The 19706-nt window shown below is 48.2% G+C and overlaps 1 protein-coding gene across 2 annotated transcripts in view; it reads right to left on the bottom strand.

The window, feature by feature from the left end:
• Nucleotides 1-9615: 9615 nt before the first annotated feature.
• Nucleotides 9616-19706, bottom strand: part of LOC101939714 (C-type lectin-like) — a 525580-nt gene continuing 515489 nt past the window's right edge. For both annotated transcript variants that reach the window (XM_065593253.1, XM_065593364.1), the window contains exons 3-6: nt 14450-14595; nt 14032-14163; nt 12385-12499; nt 9616-9959 (exon numbers count right to left, since the gene is read on the bottom strand). In XM_065593253.1, coding sequence (XP_065449325.1) covers nt 9892-9959; nt 12385-12499; nt 14032-14163; nt 14450-14595 — 461 coding nt within the window. In that variant the 3' untranslated portion in view covers nt 9616-9891. The remainder of the gene's footprint in view (nt 9960-12384; nt 12500-14031; nt 14164-14449; nt 14596-19706) is intronic.

The raw sequence follows: 19706 nt of genomic DNA, 5'->3' as shown, positions 1-19706 counted from the left end.
GATTAGGCACATTGTATATTTTTACCGTTTGTGGCAATAGCAACACATTAATTACAAAATTTAGCAATAACAACAAGTTCATTGCAAGTGTCCATCTACAGTCATGTTTGTCATGCCACCCCTTTGGCTCAATACCATTGGAGTTTGGGCATTTTAGGGTTAACCTGTGGCTTCCCTTTGCAAAATTCAGTTTTCTCTTTCCTCCTTGTCCTGCAGGATCAAACCCTGATTTCTCTTGCTTAACAGAATTCACTGGCTGATGGGGTGGGCCCTCTTTGCTAACAGCTATTAGCAAGTCCTTCCTTTCCCAGCCAGGCAAGTAATTTGCACTACCCCAGACCAGAGCCAGTCCACCAGTTTTCATATTCGTAACTGCTATCATCTTCAAGGCTGGACTCTGTCTTAAAGTGATACCACACAAATCCAAAGAGTCTGCGGGTGAGAGTTTGCTTCCTCTCCCCCGCATCCTCAAGCATTTAGCCATAAAACTGCTCTGCTCTGACACATCAGTCACCAAATCTGTCCTCAAACCCTGAAGCACAAACTGCTCATTTAAAGAATTAGAAAGGAGACATTCCTGTTCCAACACCATTGTCTCCCCAACAAGTTGGCCCCACACAGCCACTTGGTTATAGGGATGCCTCAATCCCTTAACAACTTTTACTTCCTCTGAGACCTTCTTAAAGCTACCCACACTGGATCTTTTACAAGGAAAGTTAGTGGATTCCTTCACAACAGACAATTTTTGGCTGCTAGGAACTGAAACTTCCTTGATTAAATCACTCTCACACCCTTCAATTGCAGGGAACTGCTTGCACCGAGTACCATGAGGATTCCTTTCTCCAGGAGCTTTTCTAAGCAGCAATTCACCCCTCACAGAAATTCTGCCCTTACCTTCTTCACCTAGGGCTTGCTCTAAAGGCACACTTTCCTGAGCAACAACAGACTCTGTCTGGGTCTTACTTACATTCAGGATCACCTTTGGCCCATCAGGCAGATTTCTACACAATCCCCTTTCAGGCGAACCCATAGACTTCCTAGATAAAAGGTTAGAAATACTTCCCTTCTCTTTGCCACACACAAGCTTAGGAATTTTTTCCTTTTTGCTACAAGTTGTTAAACTGTCCGTAGGTAACACAACCAAATTACCTTTCTGCTCTCCTTGTGCCCTGGCTAGGGTATCACCCTGATCAGACAGAGTTGTTACACCCTTCTCCAACCACACATGAGCAACAGGCAAAATACAAGCACCAGAACTGTTTGGTCTCTGGGATTTTGCTAAGCCACTAACTGGATGCAACCTAGTTACGGGGCCATTCTCCCCAGCAGATGCAAACTTAGGACCATTCCCTTCCTGGGCTTTGGTTGAATCCAGAACCAACTCTGAGACAACTAAATTACTCTCAACCATCACAGGCCGAAAGGCACCTTCTGTCTGCTCCACAGACAAAAAAGAGTTGGAGACGCATTTTCCTTTACTAGACATACTGTTTGGGATTTCATTTCCCTTGTCCCAGCACACCGGGCTGTTCACAGACAACTGCTTGGAGACTGGGGTAGCTTCCTCCATAGGCAAGTCAACACCCCTGACAGACACAGGCACATTTCCTTCACTGTCACTATTCTTCGCACAGGAAACAGATAAGGTATAGGGGCACTCATCTTCCACTCTCCTTGCCTTCCCAAACTGCTGACTAGATAAAGCCATCAGCTCACAAGACTGCCTAGGCTCATCCAAAATCTCCTTGTTCTCTTCTCTCTTCGCTTGATCTAATTCCAGATTTACTTCTGAGACATTAGATAGACATTCAGAAACTTCATTCACAGCCAAACAGCTACTTTCCAAAGACAAACTTTTGGAGAAACCCTCCCTAGGCACAACCTTAGGATCAATCCTCTCTTGTGCCTGGTTTGTATCAACTTGACTGACCATAGCTTTAATATCATTTCCAATCATAATATCCTTAGGGATTATGTCTTTTACTCCCACAACCATGGTGCCCTCCAATCCCTTCCATTTCAGGTGGATTTTAGCCAAAGGCACCCTGACAAAATACTTAGATAAGGCTACAACAGTTACATCTTCACCTGGCAAATAATCTTCCTTCCTGACGAGACTTGCTTTAACCAGAGTAATATCTGCTGCGGTGTCCCTCCATGCCATACACCTCACTCCATTCACTTCTGCACTGCTAATAAACTCTGCATTATTTTCCCCATATTTAGCTTTAATGTGAGTTTTAAGGTCAAATTCTTCAGAGACCACAGAAACAGCATTTGCACACAGGGCACCAATGCTGGGCTCTGTGTGGCTTGCCTGTGAGTTTACAACAACAGGGTTAGCATTGGCCATGGCATTTGGGGTTGCTGGTTTTGGGCTGCTCTTCAGTGTCGGGCAGTCTGGTCTCATGTGGCCCAGCATACCACAGTGATAGCATGTAACCTGTTCCGTCCTGGGATGAGAGTTCCTACCTTCCGGGCCCCCTTGAACTCCTCTAGAAGAGTCAGGGACAGATTTACTTTTAAATCCTTCCCTCCTCTTGAACTGGGGAGAATGGTGATTAGTTTTCCCCGGGGTTTTACACCCTTCTCGAGCCCTGTTTTGGGTATGGGCATCCGCAATCTCTGCTGCCAGTAGGACTGACTCAGGGTCCCTGTCACACACAGCTGCTCTCACATGGCCAGGCACAATATCTAAGAACTGTTCCAAAGTTATTAAATCCAGCAATTTTTCAAAACTCCCATGCGCCTTGGCTCCCACAACCCACTTTTTAACAAAACCCATCAGCTTATGAGCACATTCTACAAAAGTACAATCCTTGGACATTTTAAACTCTCTAAACTTAACTCTGTAAGATTCAGGAGTAACCTTGAATCGCCTTAACACAGAATCTTTAAACCGCCCATAATCTAAGGCTTCTTGTTCCCCCAAGTCATTAAATACCTCCCTGGCCTTTCCAGTCAGTCTGGTCAGCAGGACAGGCATTCGCTGACCCTCAGGGATCTGGTACAGATTGCAGAGGCGTTCAAAGGTAGACAAAAACTCCTCTATATCCTCAGTATCGTTGTAAATGGGACACATCCTTTCCCAGTTTTTCTCATGGCGGGGGGGAAGTGGAGTACCAGGTGGGGATGACTTTCTCCGCTCTTCCAGTACTTGGAGCTGAAGTCTGGCCGTCTCCTGTTCCATCTTGTGAGTCTCCTGCTCCATCCTGTGAGTCTCCTGCTCAGCAGCGAGCAGCTCTAGACGTCCCTTACGAGCTCTCTCTTCTCTCTCATCAGCCTCCTTCTTTCTTTGATCAGCTTCTTTCTCTCTCTCAGCAGCCTCTTTCTCTAACTCTGCTATTTTTTGCTTCTCCAGCAATCGAAGATCTGCTAGCTTCTGTTCATGCTCAAATTGCAGTTGACTTGTCGCCCTTTGCACTCTAATTTTTTCTGCCTCTTCTGCAGCCTCAGGTAAGGGCTGTGCTCTTGCCCCCTGATCACTGGCTATTAACAGATTTCTCAGTTCTTGATTTGTAGCTTTCTTTCTAAAGCTTATCCTCTTTTCTGAACACAAATTTTCCAGGGCTTTTTTGCCAAGTCCCTCATATGCTCTTTGCTCAGCCATTGCAGCAGCTCTTTAACCAACCAAACTCTCAATCCCAAAATTCAAATTTGGATAGCGTGGGGTTCTGACCCAAAGCTTAATTGACCTGGTTCTGTGGATCCAAGCACGACTACGCCACTGTGACAATGCGGTTCTGGCGGAACCCAACTGAGAGTGCCAACTCAGGACAAATTGCTCAAATAGGGCAGTTACAGCCCAAGGCTGGGGTTTTTTCCACCTCTAAGGCAAACCAAACCAGCCAGACTAAGAGGACTTCAGTCTCACCCCACTGGCTAACTGCAAGTCTCACAAGCAATCTCCTTAGATACTCCAGTTTCCCAGTATTACCACCAGTACCACTCGTTATGGGGACAAATGGTTATGAAAACCAATACCCAAGTAAAAGAAAAAGGTTCTCCTGATCCCAAAGGACCAAGCCCCAGACCCAGGTCAATATACAAATCAGATCTTACCCACAAATCACGCTGTTGCCAATCCTTTAGAATCTAAAGTCTAAAGGTTTATTCATAAAAGGAAAAAGATAGAGATGAGAGTTAGAATTGGTTAAATGGAATCAATTACATACAGTAATGGCAAAGTTCTTGGTTCAGGCTTGCAGCAGCGATGGAATAAACTGCAGGTTCAAATCAAGTCTCTGGAATACATCCCCCGCTGGGATGGGTCCTCAGTCCTTTGTTCAAAGCTTCAGCTTGTAGCAAAGTTCCTCCAGAGGTAAGAAGCAGGATTGAAGACAAGATGGAGATCAGGCATCAGCCTTATATAGTCTTTCCCAGGTGTAAGATCACCTCTTTGTTCTTACTGTGGAAGATTACAGCAACATGGAGTCTGGAGTCACATGGGCCAGTCCCTGCATACTTTGCTGAGGTACAAGGCGTATCTGCCTTCTCTCAATGGGTCCATTGTATAGCTGATGGTCCTTAATGGGCCATCAAGCAGGCTAGGCAGAGCTAATCTCAGCTTGTCTGGGATGTCACCCAGAAGCATAGCATAAGTTTGCCATACAGACAGTATAGAGCCAATATTCATAACTTCAACTACAAAACTGATACACACATCTAGACAGCATAATCATAATCAGTAAACCATAACCTTGTCCTAGACACCCCATTTGACCCCCTTTATACAAGATTTGGGTGCCACTACAGGGCCTTGGTTGCAACAATGATCTATATGGTCCCAGTTTATGTCAATAACGTCACACCTGGGTCTGGGGCTTGGTCCTTTGGGATCAGGAGAACCTTTTTCTTTTACTGGGGTATTGGTTTTCATAACCATTTGTCCCCATAACAAGTGGCACTGGTGGGAATACTGGGAAACTGGAGTGTCTAAGGAGACTGCTTGTGAGACTTGCGGTTAGCCAGTGGGGTGAGACCGAAGTCCTCCTAGTCTGGCTGGTTTGATTTGCCTTAGAGGTGGAAAAAACCCCAGCCTTGGGCTGTAACTGCCCTATTTGAGCAATTTGTCCTGAGTTGGCACTCTCAGTTGGGTTCCGCCAGAACCGCATTGTCACAACTGTTTCCAGGCATTAACTGTGAAACATCAGAATAACAAGGTCTTTTAACATAGCGTGCGTTTGTATGTATTACTCTTCACATGTTCAAGGGGAGGGATAGCTCAATCATAGAATCATAGAATATATCAGGGTTGGAAGGGACCTCAGGAGGTATCTAGTCCAACCCCCTGCTCAAAGCAGGACCAATCCCAACTAAATCATCCCAGCCAGGGCTTTGTCAAGCCTGACCTTAAAAACCTCTAAGGAAGGAGATTCCATCACCTCCCTAGAGAACACATTGCAGTGCTTCACCACCCTCTAGTGAAAACGTTTGTCGTAATATCCAACCTAAACCTCCCTCACTGCAACTTGAGACCATTACTCCTTGTTCTATCATCTGCTACCACTGAGAACAGTCTAGATCCATCCTCTTTGGAACCCCCCTTCAGGTAGTTGAAGGCTGCTCTCAAATCCCCCCTCAGTCTTCTCTTCTGCAGACTAAACAATCCCAATTCCCTCAGCTTTTCCTCATAAGTCATGTGCTCCAGCCCCCTAATCATTTTTGTTGCCCTTTGCTGGGCTCTTTCCAATTTTTACACATTCTTCTTGCAGTGTAGGGCCCAAAACTGGACACTACTCCAGATGAGGCCTCACCAATATTGAATAGAGGGGAATGATCACATCCCTTGATCTGCTGGCAATGCCCCTACTTATACAGCCCAAAATGCTGTTAGCCTTCTTGGCAACAAGAGCACACCGTTGACTCATATCCTGCTTCTTATCCACTGTAACCCCTAGGTCCTTTTCTGCAGAACTGCTGCCTAGCCATTCGGTCCGTAGTCTGTAGCAGTGCATGGGATTCTTCTGTCCTAAGTGCAGGACTCTGCACTTGTCCTTGTTGAACCTCATCAGGCTTCTTTTGGCCCAATCCTCTAATTTGTCTAGGTCCCTCTGTATCCGATCCCTGCCTTCACTAGCAGGACCAAGTACTGATTTTGCCCCAGATCGCTAAGTGGCCCTCTCAAGGATTGAACTCACAACCCTGGGTTTAGCAGGCCAATGCTCAAACCACTGAGCTCTCTCTCTCTCTCTCTACCCCCCACATCTACCACTCCTTATAGTTTGCTGTCACCAGCAAACTTGCTGAGAGTGCAGTCCACACCATCCTCCAGATCATTAATGAAGATATTGAACAAAACCAGCCCCAGGACCCACCCTTGGGACACTCCGCTTGAAACCGGCTGCCAGCTACACATGGAGCCGTTGATCACTACCCGTTGAGCCCAACAATCTAGCCAGCTTTCTATCTACCTTATAGTCCATTCATCCAGCCCATACTTCTTTAATTTGCTGGCAAGAATACTGTGGGAGACCGTATCAAAGGCTTTGCTAAAGTCTAGGAACAACACGTCCACTGATTTCCCCTCTTCCACGGAACCAGTTATCTTGTCATAGAAGGCAATTAGGTTAGTCAGGCATGACTTGCCCTTGGTGAATCCATGCTGACTGTTCCTGATCACTTTCCTCTCCTCTAAGTGCTTCAGAATTGATTCCTTGAGGACCTGCTCCATGATTTTTCCAGGGACTGAGATGAGGCTGACTGGCCTGTAGTTCCCCGGATCCTCCTTCTTCCCTTTTTTAAAGATGGGCACTACATTAGCCTTTTTCCAGTCATGCAGGACCTCCCCCGATCGCCATGAGTTTTCAAAGATAATGGCCAATGGCTCTGCAATCACATCCGCCAACTCCTTTAGCACCCTCGGATGCAGCACATCCGGCCCCATGGACTTGTGCTCGTCCAGTTTTTCTAAATAGTCCCGAACCACGTTTTTCTCCACAGAGGGCTGGTCACCTCTTCCCCATACTGTGCTGCCCAATGGCTTGAGCGTTGGTCTGCTAAACCCAGCGTTGTGAGTTCAATCCTTGAGGGGGCCATTTAGGGAAATGGGGTAAAAATTTGTCTGGGGATTGGTCCTGCTTTGAGCAGGGGGCTAGGCTACATGACCTCCTGAGGTCCCTTCCAACTCTGATATTCTATGATTAGGCACATTGTACATTTTTACAATTCCTGGTATTAGCAACATATTACTTATAAAAATCACTATTAGCAATAACCAGAAATCCATTACAAGTGTTCATCTAAAATCATTTTTGTCATGCCACACCTTTGGCCCAATACCGTTGGGGTATTTTAGGGTTAACCAGTGGCTTCCCTTGGTAAAATTAAGTTCTCTCTTCCCTTCTTGTCCGGAAGGATTAAACCCTGATTTCTCTTGCTTAACAGAATTCACTGGCGGATTGGCCGGGCTCTCTGTGCTAACAGCTATTAGCAAGTCTTTCTTCTCCTTGTCAGCCAGGTAATTTGCATCAACACAGACAGGAGCCTGTTCACCAGTTTTCAGATCCTTAACTGCTACCAATTCCAAGGCTGGACTCTGTCTTACAGAGATACCACAGAAATTCAAAGAGTCTGAGGGTTTGCTTGCTCTCTGCTGCAGCTTTAAGCATTCAGCCATAAAACTGTTGTGCTCTGAAACACCAGAAACCAAATCTGTCCTCAGACCCTGGAGCACAGACTGCTCACTCACAGAATTAGCCTGGAGACATTTCTCGCTCAACAACCTTGTCTCCCCAACAAACTGGTCAAGCGCAGTCACTTGGTTATAGGGCTGTTCAACTTCCTTAACAGCTTTTACACCTTCTCGAAGCTACCCACACTGGATCTTTCAAAGGAAAGTCAGTGCATCCATTCACAACAGCACATTTCTGGTTATTAGGAACTGAAACTTTCTTGATCAAATCACTTCCACACCCTTCAGTTGCAGCCAACTGCTTGCACAGATCACCCTGAGGATTCCTTTCCCTAGGAGGTTCTCTAAGCAACAATTCACCCCTCACAGAAATTCTGCCCTTACCCTCTTCACCTAGGGCTTGCTCTAAAGGAACACTTCCCTGAGCAACAACAAACTCTGTCTGGGTCTCACTTACATCCAGGATCACCTCTGGCTCATCAGGCAGATTCCTACACAATCCCCTCTCAGGCAAATGGTCAGAGACATTCTCCTTCCCTTTGCCACACACAAGCTCAGGAATCTTTTCCTTCTTGCTACAAGTTTCCAAACTGTCAGTAGGTAACACAATCAAATCACCTTCCTGCTTTTCTTGTGCCGTTTGTTGTGACAATTGGGCTTGATACCCATTTGCCTGCTTGGAAATGAAGCATGAAGAGTATGTGCTTCTGTTCCCACGGACAGTTGTTAGCGGAGGTTCTTGTGACCTTAGGAGCTCACACTCACTTTTCACAGCTCAGCTGACAATGAGGATAAATGTGTGGGCCCAGTTATCACACCAGGCCCCACGGTGCTCGGTGCTGCACAGACCCAGGGAGAGGCTCAGCACCGAAGAACCCACAGTCCAAACAGACCAGATGTAACGGAGGGCAGGGGCTCTTGGCTCACACTCATTGTCTGGGGAAGGAGGGGTGGGCAGGCCGGGGTGTGATGGACTCACAGCTGGGAGCAGCTGATGTGAAGTGCCCGCGGTAAAGGGCCAAGCTGTGAGCTCTGTGTCTCCATGGGCAGAGTGAGTTAGTGCCCACAGGGAGCCGGGGTCTCAGCAGCCATTTCACTGGCACAGAAGCCAATGCCCCCCTCGGCACATTCAGAGAGTGGTGAGCACAAGTCCCTCAGCCTCTCCCCACTCAGGGGGTCATCCCCCAAGGGATAGGGCCCACCCCTACGCCCCACTAGGCACAGCTAGCTAGACCCCTCCAACCCGTGAAGTCCAGGGACTGGACGGCGTGACCTGGCCCTCCCCTCAAGGTGCAGAGCTGGGGATGCCTCAGCCTCACTAACAATGTTCCCCAGAGCCCCATCCATCCCACGATCCCCAAGTGTGTCCAGACATGCCTGGTGTTACCCTCTCCCGCCCCCCGCCCCAGCAGCAGGTCGGTGTCATTAGCTTCCCAGCACAGACTGAGATGGGGAGGGACTTTCCCCAGGGATGGTCACAGAGGAAGCTGTTGGCGTCCAAGCCAGGAATGGAACCCAGGAGTCCTGGCTCAGTCTGTTGTTGGTATGAATGGGGTAGATGTTTATGGAGCCCATGTACCCCACTGTACGGGTCCCTCTCAGTGCCTGATCCCCAGGCATCTACTGCAGCTCTCAACTACGTGTTCTTAGTCCTTTAGCTCCAGCGGTGGAGAGCTCTGATGTTTACACCACAGACAGACACGTCCCTGCTTTGAGGCACTCAGTGTCTGAGTGGAGATGAGAGCAGGAGGAGGTGACAGAGGGACGGTGGGACAGAAAAGAGAGAAAACTCTGGTTAGTGCAGGGAGACCAAGTCCTGTTCATTAGCCTAAAGGCCAGGCCCAACCTTCCTCCCTCTGGGGGTCCCTTCCTATCCTCCAATGGGATCTGGGCTATTTAGGAGAAAGTGGGGGGGGGGGGGGCTGGATGGACTCATCTGCATCAGGGCCAGGAATGGGACAGAGGAGACACACACAGACCTGCATGCTCAGGAGAGTTTATTCTTGGAGTGGGCTGCATCCATTGAGGGGAAGGGAGGGAAGGGGCAGGAGTGTAACTCGAACAGAGACGCTTGGGGGAAGAGAGTTTGCAGCTGGGGAAGTGAGATCTGGTCTCTCAGGGAGGGAGGGGACTGGCCCTTGAAGCAGCAAAAGCATCGGAAAGTCTGGGTCGTTGTCTGATCACCGCCAAGGAGCCCAGTTCTTTTGCATCCCAGGCGCTGAGCTCCCACGTCAGGCGCAGGCGAGTGACTCCCCTCGCTAGCGTCGATACTTGCAAACGAAGGGGTTTTGCTTGTTACAGGGAGCATCGTTCCATTCCTTAAAACCTAGAAGGTAAAAAAGAAATCACTGGGGTGGGGGAAGGGCAAGTGGGGCCATTCCTGCCCTTAAAGTGACCCCCCCCTCATTGCACCCTGCTGAGAGAAGACCCCAGCTCCTGGGCATGAGGCTGTGAGGATGAGGAGGCTGGAGACGAAGGCCTGAGGGATGCTGTGTCCATGCACACATTGACAGACAGTCCCTACCCCAGAGAGAGCACAGTCTACATAGACAAGAGGTGGGACGGGAAACTGAGGGCCAGAGTGGGGAAGTGACTTGCCCAAGGTCACCCAGCAGCTCAGTAGCAGGGCTGGGAACAGAAGCCAGGTCTCTGGAATCACAGTCCCATAGCTAGCCACTAGGCCACACTGCCTCTCGATCTGCGACTGCTGTTACCTCCCATCCCCCCGAACACCCTTCAAAAGGCCACAAAGGAGAGCACAAGAGCCCTGGCTACATGCCAGAGGAAAGACAAGCTCAGGAAGAGGGAAGCCAGCTCACTCTGTGCTGAATGAGCCGGCCCTACCGCCATCTCCTACACATCTGGGTATGAGCATGGCCCAGAGGCAGCACTAAGGATTCTGGTTGATGGATTGTTGTGAATTCCACCCTCTCTCTGTGATGCTCTATACCTCGGGAGAACACCAAGCACCCCCATGTTCATCCTTGTAAAATGATTGCGTGGTATCCAATGCAAAGCTTGTCATGTTGGGTGTCTTTGGAAAGCTCATGATGGTCTGAGCATCTTTGCTACAGTAATGTTATAGGCTATATTTTAATATTTGTAGCTATGAGGCTAAAAATGTATCTTCATTGCTTAAAATAAGCTCTGGGAAAAACTCTCAAGAAGCAGAGGGGCAGTTCACACCTCATCAGGCAGGTATGGGACAAACCTGGCCCAGCTTTGCAGGAACAAAGGACACTGGCCTAGGCAGCAACAAAGGATCTGTTGTACTCTTGAGTGAGTCACCCCCTTTCCCTTCCTTTGGTCAGTTTGGGACTGCAATGAGATAAGGCTCACCTGACTCGGGGGTGGGGGAGCGGCAAAGCCAAGAGGGAAGAAAGAACATGATAAAAGGGAGAGATGTTTGCCATGTTCTTCCTCTCTCTTCCACCTCCATCTACAGACATCACCACCAAGCGACTGAAGCGCTGATCAAAGGGGAGAGCCTGGCTGAAGGGCAACCAGGCAGCCTGTGGTGAGAAGCATCTAAGTTTGTAAGGGCACTGAAAGTATTAAGATCAGCTTAGAATGCGTTTTGCTTTTATTTCATTTGACCAAATCTGACTTGTTGTGCTTTGACTTATAATCACTTAAAATCTATCTTTGTTGTTAATAAATGTGTTTGTTTATTCTACCTGGAGCAGTGTGTTTGGTTTGAAGTGTGTCAGAGACTCCCCTTAGGATAACAAGCCTGGTACATATCAATTTCTTTGTTAAATTGATGAACTCATATAAGCTTGCAGAGTCCAGCATGCATAACTGGACACTGCAAGACATAGGTTCCTAGGGTTGTGTCTGGGACTGGAGATATTGGCTAGTGTCATTTGGTTGCACAATCCAAGGAGCAGGTTACATGCCAGAGGCTCTGTGTGACCAGCCCAGGAGTGAGGGTTCTCACAGCAGAACAGGGTCAGGCTGGCTCCCAGAGTCAAGGATTGGAGTGACCTAGCACTTCTACTGTTTGCTGAGTGTGTGATTAGTCATGCTGGTCACATGGCATTGCTCCCGCTCCATGATTGGATGCACGACTCTTTCAGTAGCAGATAATGGAAAAGCAAATCCTGCCCAGTGTGAGTTTGAGGGAAGGAGCATTCATGCCAATGCTGCTGAACACTCAAACTCCGTCTGAGGCTGGGCGAGTCAAGTGACTAGCAGGGCCCATGAACAATGAGTCACTCATGAATTGGTGAATGAGCTTTCCCTTTCAGCCAGTCTCCGTCCTACCAGCTCTGGCCTCCCCAGCAGAGGGGACAGGTGGGGTGTGGCTGAAGCCACTGTGCTCTGGCCATCCAGGTTGTTACTGCCCCGAGGCTGCTCTAAATTGCCCTGGGGCCCAAATCACCCCTTGGCTGCCTCCAGAATCAGTTTGGCAAAAGCCACCAATGCACCAACTGAAGAACACATACCCCACCTAGATATCAACTAATGGGCAATAGCTCTGCTCTTGTCTTTCCCTTTAACTGAGCATCTGGGGCCAAATGTACTGTATGACCTGCCTCTGACTGGAGCTGAGCCTCAAACTGGGACACGTGGAGGAGGAGTTACCAGGTGAGATCAGGGGATTATCTCTGGAGAGCGGCAGTGTGAGCTGAGGGAGAGAGGCAGGGTGCCTGGACAGGAGGCCATGTCCACAGACAGAGGTGGAGGGTGTGGCCAGGGTTCCATCTTGGCTCCTTTGCGGGTGCATGTGCATTTGAGCATCTGCTTACCTGTTTGTCTCCACAGCTCACCACAGTACTCATTGCCACCCTGGTTGTTTGGTTCCCCAATTCTCCAATTAGTGTAGCAAAAGCGGGAGCAATCAGTCCACCTCCAGCCTTTGTTCTGCAGAGACAGGGGAGAAAGGTCATGGGGTCCCAGGAAGAAGAGACCTTGGTGATAAGGCACCATAGAAACACCTAAATCCAAAACAGAAGTGCCCTCCACAGGCAGAGGGAGAAAGTCGGGGAAGGGGCCTGGGGCAGTGGGTGGGGAGAGGCCAGCTCAGGAGGAAGGGGTCTGGAGACGCTGATCTAATAGTAACACTTAGCACATGAACTTCACCTTCTACTTCAAAGCTCTTTGCCTGAATTAATGAATCTCCTTGTCATGAAGCAGTTGCTCTGGAGTATGTTCTAGTCCCTAATGGCACGGCCTGCCGTGTGTCACTAGTGGTTTAACGTGCGTGAGCTCATCCTGTATAAGCAAAATGAAAGTGCGTCTGTGATGGAGACCCTGGATGGATCAGTGAATGGGACAAGGGGCCTTTCCCCTCTCGCGGGCTCAGCACCAGTCTGACCCCAAGTTGGCAGGACTGGCTACCTCAGTAGAATCAGAGAAGGGGAAAATGGGGCCTTTCACCTCTAGGGGTGCTGGCTCTGGCCTGGCCCCAGCTCATGGGGGGACTAGCTGGCTTCATGGGTCAGAGTGCTAGTTCCAATCCATTGCCAGGCCAGGGGAAGCTGGATGGCTGAGGATACTACAAAACGGGATACAGAGTCTCTCACTCCTCCCGCACTGGTTCAAGTCCAGCCTGGGGTCTGGGGCAGGGGATCCAGGGCCTGAGTCTGTGTGTGCTGTTTGGGTAGCCTCCTGAGCCCAGCACCTCCCTGAACAAAGAGGATAGAAAGGAAACTAATGTCGACAAAGCTTCAGATGGCGCGTGACAAGTTTACGAAGGGGGTGGTGTAATGGGATTGCCGGCCATAGCCTGGGCTGGACTCAGTGACCCAGGAGGTTCTTTCCAGGCCTATGTTCATAATGGCTCCTTCCCACGCTGGGGCCCCTTCCCAGCCTGTGACTGGTCCTGCTTTGTCTCCCTTCCCTAAGGAGCTGGGGGATCTCCTACAGAAAACCAGGTGAGAACGGGTTCCCTTAGCTGAGGGAGCGACCAGCAGTGTCAGGAGCAGTACAGAGGTCAAGGGGGACAGAGATTCAAGTCTTGGGCAGGAAAATGTTACTAGAAAACTTGGAGAGGGTGGAGTGGAGATGGGATGTGGGGTGTACGGGGAGGGCATGGCACGTTGCATGAGCTGGGTCGGGGGAAAGAAAATGGGGCAGTAGTTGGAGAGGCAGGTGCAGGTCCAAGTTCAGTTTGATGACCAAGGAGACCCAGGCCTGGTTGTATTTAGAAGGGAAAAGCCAAAGGGGAGTCGGAACTTAGGGTAGGATGGAGGCGGAAAGGGTGCGGGAGGGTGGAGTGCAGATGGGAGACCCTGGTGCCCAGGACAGGGAGAAGGGGTTTCGGAGAGGAGGAGGGAGATCCTGGCAGCCCCTATGAAGGGCTCATGGGAAATGGTCTCTGCACAACCCCTGGGAAACAGAGTCATGGCGGGGGGGAGCAACTGCCGGGGGCAAAGCAGGCTCCGGGCACTCACATGGTAAGGGTCATGGAGTCCGATCCACACAGCAGCATTGGTGCATGGCGGGATGATGTTTCTGGCCACCATGTTCCCTTCTGACGCAGAGAGAATGGAGACGAGATGGGCCCCATTCTGGCGACACTGACACTGCAGCAGAGACATCAGCAGAGTCAGTTACTCCCCCTGCAGGAGGACGCTGTTTGGCACTGGCGTGGGGTCCTGCCCCGCCAGGCTACAGCAGGAGAAGGGACGGCTGTGAGGGGAGAGAGCCTCCTGTCTGTGCCTCTTCCCAAGCCCGAGTGCCTGGCACCAGCCACGTCACCTCTGCAGGGATACACCCAGGGGCCAATGGTGATGTCACCAAACCCCTTCAGTCCCTGCCCCTGCCAACTAACCCGCCTCACCCCACGGATCCCTGAGAAGAACCTCATACCTTAGCGTCTGACCAGGTCATCCTTTGGGGGAAGAACTTGTAACAATAGTGTCGGAAGTACTTCCAGCCACAGCGACAGTGGCTGGCTCCTATTCCTGATCTGAGAGAGGAGATGGGATGGGGAGAGAGGCCATTGCCGGGAGAGGCTGTTTTGGAGAAGAGAATGGAAGCAGAGATGTCAGTTGTTGTCTTTCCAGCTTCTCCAGATCTCAAAAATCCTGTGAACTTTTGACTTCTCTCAGAATGGCCACTATCTCCTATTACATTCAATGGGGTTGAAGCCACTCAGGTAAAACAGCTGCCACTCCCTCGCCCACTTTGTCTGTGGCCGTGAGGCTGTCCTAGTAAAAATTACCACTGTCTCCCCTCCCAAGAGATCAGGAGATGGGATGCCCTCATGGAAGATGGTCACCTCCTATCTTCTGTGCAGGGGCACTGGGGAACCTGACTGGGAGGGGTCGCAAGGGGGATAAGTCAGAGTACACAAGGGACTATGGGGTGAGGTGGGGCCGCACTGGGTGTCATGGGGACACTGGTGAGGCTCGGAGCAGAGGGGAGGTTGGGGACACTGGATTATAGTAGAGGATGAAGGGACACCACACACCGATTTGTCAACCTAGTGAGGAGGGCTTGAAACTAGGTCTAAAGGGGCAGGTGATAGAATCCCACTGGTGACCTTAAAAGAAAGTTAAATGTTGGGGGAGGGGGAAAAGAAAATAACTATAGGATCATAGAAGCAAAGAGGGGTAATTGTGTGGGAACCTGCTCTACATCTCAGTTGTCTATACACATGTAAGCAGAGTCAGAATGAGCTCTCCCCTGACATCTGCTGGTGAGTTGTGGAAAAGGACTTCAGGGGCTGATGTCATAAGAACGTAAGAACATAAGAAAGGCCGTACCGGGTCAGACCAAAGGTCCATCTAGCCCAGTATCCTGTCTACCGACAGTGGCCAATGCCAGGTGCCCCAGAGGGAGTGAACCTAACAGGCAATGATCAAGTGATTTCTCTCCTGCCATCCATCTCCATCCTCTGACAGACAGAGTCTAGGGACACCATTCCTTACCCGTCCTGGCTAATAGCCATTAATGGACTTAACCGCCATGAATTTATCCAGTTCTCTTTTAAACTCTGTTATAGTCCTAGCCTTCACAACCTTCTCAGGTAAGGAGTTCCACAAGTTGACTGTGCGCTGCGTGAAGAAGAACTTCCTTGTATTTGTTTTAAACCTGCTGCCTATTCATTTCATTTGATGACCCCTAGTTCTTGTATTATGGAAATAAGTAAATAACTTTTCCTCATCCACTTTCTCCACATCACTCATGATTTTATATACCTCTATCATATCCCCCCTTAGTCTCCTCTTTTCCAAGCTGAAGAGTCCTAGCCTCTTTAATCTCTCCTCATACGGGACCCGTTCCAAACCCTTAATCATTTTAGTTGCCCTTTTCTGAACCTTTTCTAGTGCCAGTATATCTTTTTTGAGATGAGGAGGCCACATCTGTACGCAGTACTCGAGATGAGGGCATAACATTGATTTATATAAGTGCAGCAATGTATTCTCAGTCTTATTCTCTATCCCCTTTTTAATGATTCCTAACATCCTGTTTGCTTTTTTGACCGCCTCTGCACACTGCGTGGACATCTTCAGAGAACTATCCACGATGACTCCAAGATCTTTTTCCTGACTTATTGTAGCTAAATTAGCCCCCATCATATTGTATGTATAGTTGGGGTTATTTTTTCCAATGTGCATTACTTTACATTTATCCACATTAAATTTCATTTGCCATTTTGTTGCCCAATCACTTAGTTTTGTGAGATTTTTTTGAAGTTCTTCACAGTCTGCTTTGGACTTAACTATCTTTAGCAGTTTCTCCACACTGATTTATACCTGCCTCTGGAGATTTCCATTACTTGCATCTGAAGAAGTGAGGTTCTTACCCACGAAAGCTTATGCTCCCAGTACTTCTGTTAGTCTCAAAGGTGCTACAGGACCCTCTGTTGCTTTTTACAGATTCAGACTAACACGGCTACCCCTCTGATATTTAGCAGTTTAGTATCATCTGCAAACTTTGCCACCTCACTGTTTACTCCTTTCTCCAGATCATTTATGAATAAGTTGAATAGGATCGGTCCGAGGACTGACCCTTGGGGAACACCACTAGTTACCCCTCTCCATTCTGAGAATTTACCATTTATTCCTACCCTTTGTTCCCTTTCTGGAAATCTAAGTACACTATGTCCACTGGATCCCCCTTGTCCACATGTTTGTTGACCCCTTCAAAGAATTCTAATAGATTAGTAAGACACGATTTCCCTTTACAGAAACCATGTTGACTATTGCTCAACAGTTTATGTTTTTCTATGTGTCAGACAATTTTATTCTTAACTATTGTTTCGACTAATTTGCCCGGTACTGACGTTAGACTTACCGGTCTGTAATTGCCGGGATCACCTCTAGAGCCCTTTTTAAATATTGGCGTTACATTAGCTAACTTCCAGTCATTGGGTACAGAAGCCGATTTGAAGGACAGGTTACAAACCTTAGTTAACAGTTCCGCAACTTCACATTTGAGTTCTTTCAGAACTCTTGGGTGAATGCCGTCTGGTCCCGGTGATTTGTTAATGTTAAGTTTATCAATTAATTCCAAAACCTCCTCTCGTGACACTTCAATCCATGGCAGTTCCTCAGATTTGTCACCTACAAAAGCCAGCTCAGGTTTGGGAATCTCCCTAACATCCTCAGCCATGAAGACTGAAGCAAAGAATCCATTTAGTTTCTCCGCAATGACTTTATCGTCTTTAAGCGCTCCTTTTGTATCTCGATCATCAAGGGGCCCCACTGGTTGTTTAGCAGGCTTACTGCTTCTGATGTACTTAAAAAACATTTTGTTATTACCTTTGGAGTTTTTGGCTAGCCGTTCTTCAAACTCCTCTTGGGCTTTTCTTATTACATTCTTGCACTTAATTTCATAGATTCATAGATTCATAGATTATAGGACTGGAAGGGACCTCGAGAGGTCATCGAGTCCAGTCCCCTGCCCGCATGGCAGGACCAAATACTGTCTAGACCATCCCTGATAGACATTTATCTAACCTACTCTTAAATATCTCCAGTGACGGAGATTCCACAACCTCCCTAGGCAATTTGTTCCAGTGTTTAACCACCCTGACAGTTAGGAACTTTTTCCTAATGTCCAACCTAGACCTCCCTTGCTGCAGTTTAAACCCATTGTTTCTGGTTCTATCCTTAGAGGCTAAGGTGAACAAGTTCTCTCCCTCCTCCTTATGACACCCTTTTAGATACCTGAAAACTGCTATCATGTCCCCTCTCAGTCTTCTCTTCTCCAAACTAAACAAACCCAGTTCTTTCAGCCTTCCTTCATAGGTCATGTTCTCAAGACCTTTAATCATTCTTGTTGCTCTTCTTTGGACCCTTTGGCAGCGTTTATGTTCCTTTCTATTTGCCTCACTAGGATTTGACTTCCACTTTTTAAAGGAAGTCTTTTTATCTCTCACTGCTTCTTTTACATGGTTGTTAAACCATGGTGGCTCTCTTTTAGTTCTTTTACTGTGTTTGTTAATTTGGGATATACATTGAAGTGGGGCCTCTATTATGGTGTCTTTAAAAAGTGCCCATGCAGCTTGCAGGGATTTCACTTTAGTCATTGTATCTTTTAACTTCTGTTTAACTAACCCCCTCATTTTTGCATAGTTCCTCCTTTTGAAATTAAATGCCACAGTGTTGGGCTGTTGAGATGGTCTTCCCACCACAGGGATGTTGAACGCTATTGTATTATGGTCACTATTTCCAAACGGTCCTGCTATTATTACCTCTTGGACCAGCTCCTGCGCTCCACTCAGGACTAAATCTAGAGTTGCCTCTCCCCTTGTGGGTTCCCGTACCAGCTGCTCCATGAAGCAGTCATTTAAAGTATCGAGAAATTTTATCTCTGCATTTTGTCCTGAAGTGAAATGTTCCCAGTCAATATGGGGATAATTGAAATCCCCCACTATTATTGAGTTCTTAATTTTGATAGCCTCTCTAATTTCCCTTAGCATTTCATCATCACTATCACCGTCCTGGTCAGGTGGTCGATAATAGATCCCTAATGTTATATTCTTATTAGAGCATGGAATTACTATCCATAGAGATTCTATGGAACATGCGGATTTGCTTAGGATTTTTACTTAATTTGATTGTACATTTTCTTTCACATATAGTGCCACTCCCCCGCTGCACGACCTGTTCTGTCCTTCCAATATATTTTATACCCCAGAATGATTGTGTCCCATTGATTGCTCTCAGTCCACCAGGTTTCTGTGATGCCTATTATATCAATATCCTCCTTTATCACAAGGCACTCTAGTTCACCCATCTTATTGTTTAGACTTCTAGCATTTGTGTACAAGCACTTTAAAAACTTGTCACTGTTTATTTGTCTGCCCTTTTCTGATGTATCAGATTCTTTTTTATGTGAATGTTTCTCATCTGATCTGGCCCCTACTTTATCCTCTTCCATCCTCTGCTCCTGACTATAACCTGGAGATTCTCTATCATTAGACTCTCCTCTAAGAGAAGTCTCTGTCCGATCCACATGCTCCTCTGCAGCAGTCGGCTTTCCCCCATCTCCTAGTTTCAAAACTGCTCTGCAACCTTTTTAATGTTTAGTGCCAGCAGTCTGGTTCCACTTTGGTTTAGGTGGAGCCCATCTCTCCTGTATAGGCTCCCCCCATTCCAGAAGTTTCCCCAGTTCCTAATGAATGTAAACCCCTCCTCTCTACACCATTGTCTCATCCACGCATTGAGACTCTGAAGCTCTGCCTGCCTACCTGGCCCTGCGCGTGGAACTGGGAGCATTTCTGAGAATGCCACCATAGAGGTCCTGGATTTCAGTCTCTTCCCTAGCAGCCTAAATTGGGCCTCCAGGTCATCTCTCCTTCCCTTCCCTAGGTCATTGGTACCTACATGTACCACGAACACCGGCTCCTCCCCAGCACTACACATAAGTCTGTCTAGATGCCTCAAGAGATCTGCAACCTTTGCACCAGGCAGGCGAGTCACCATGCGGTTCTCCCGGTCATCACAACCCAGCTATCTACGTTTCTAATGATCGAATCTCCCATTACTAATACCTGCCTTTTCCTAGCAACTGGAGTTCCCTCCCCCGGAGAGGTAACCTCAGTGCGAGAGGCAACCCCAGCACCGTCTGGAAGGAGGGTCCCAACTATGGGAAGGTTTCCCTCTGCTACTGT

The sequence above is a fragment of the Chrysemys picta genome, chromosome 1, assembly GCF_011386835.1.
Source record: "Chrysemys picta bellii isolate R12L10 chromosome 1, ASM1138683v2, whole genome shotgun sequence".
NCBI lineage: Eukaryota > Metazoa > Chordata > Testudines > Emydidae > Chrysemys > Chrysemys picta.
This window is presented reverse-complemented; position numbering and strand designations above follow the sequence as displayed.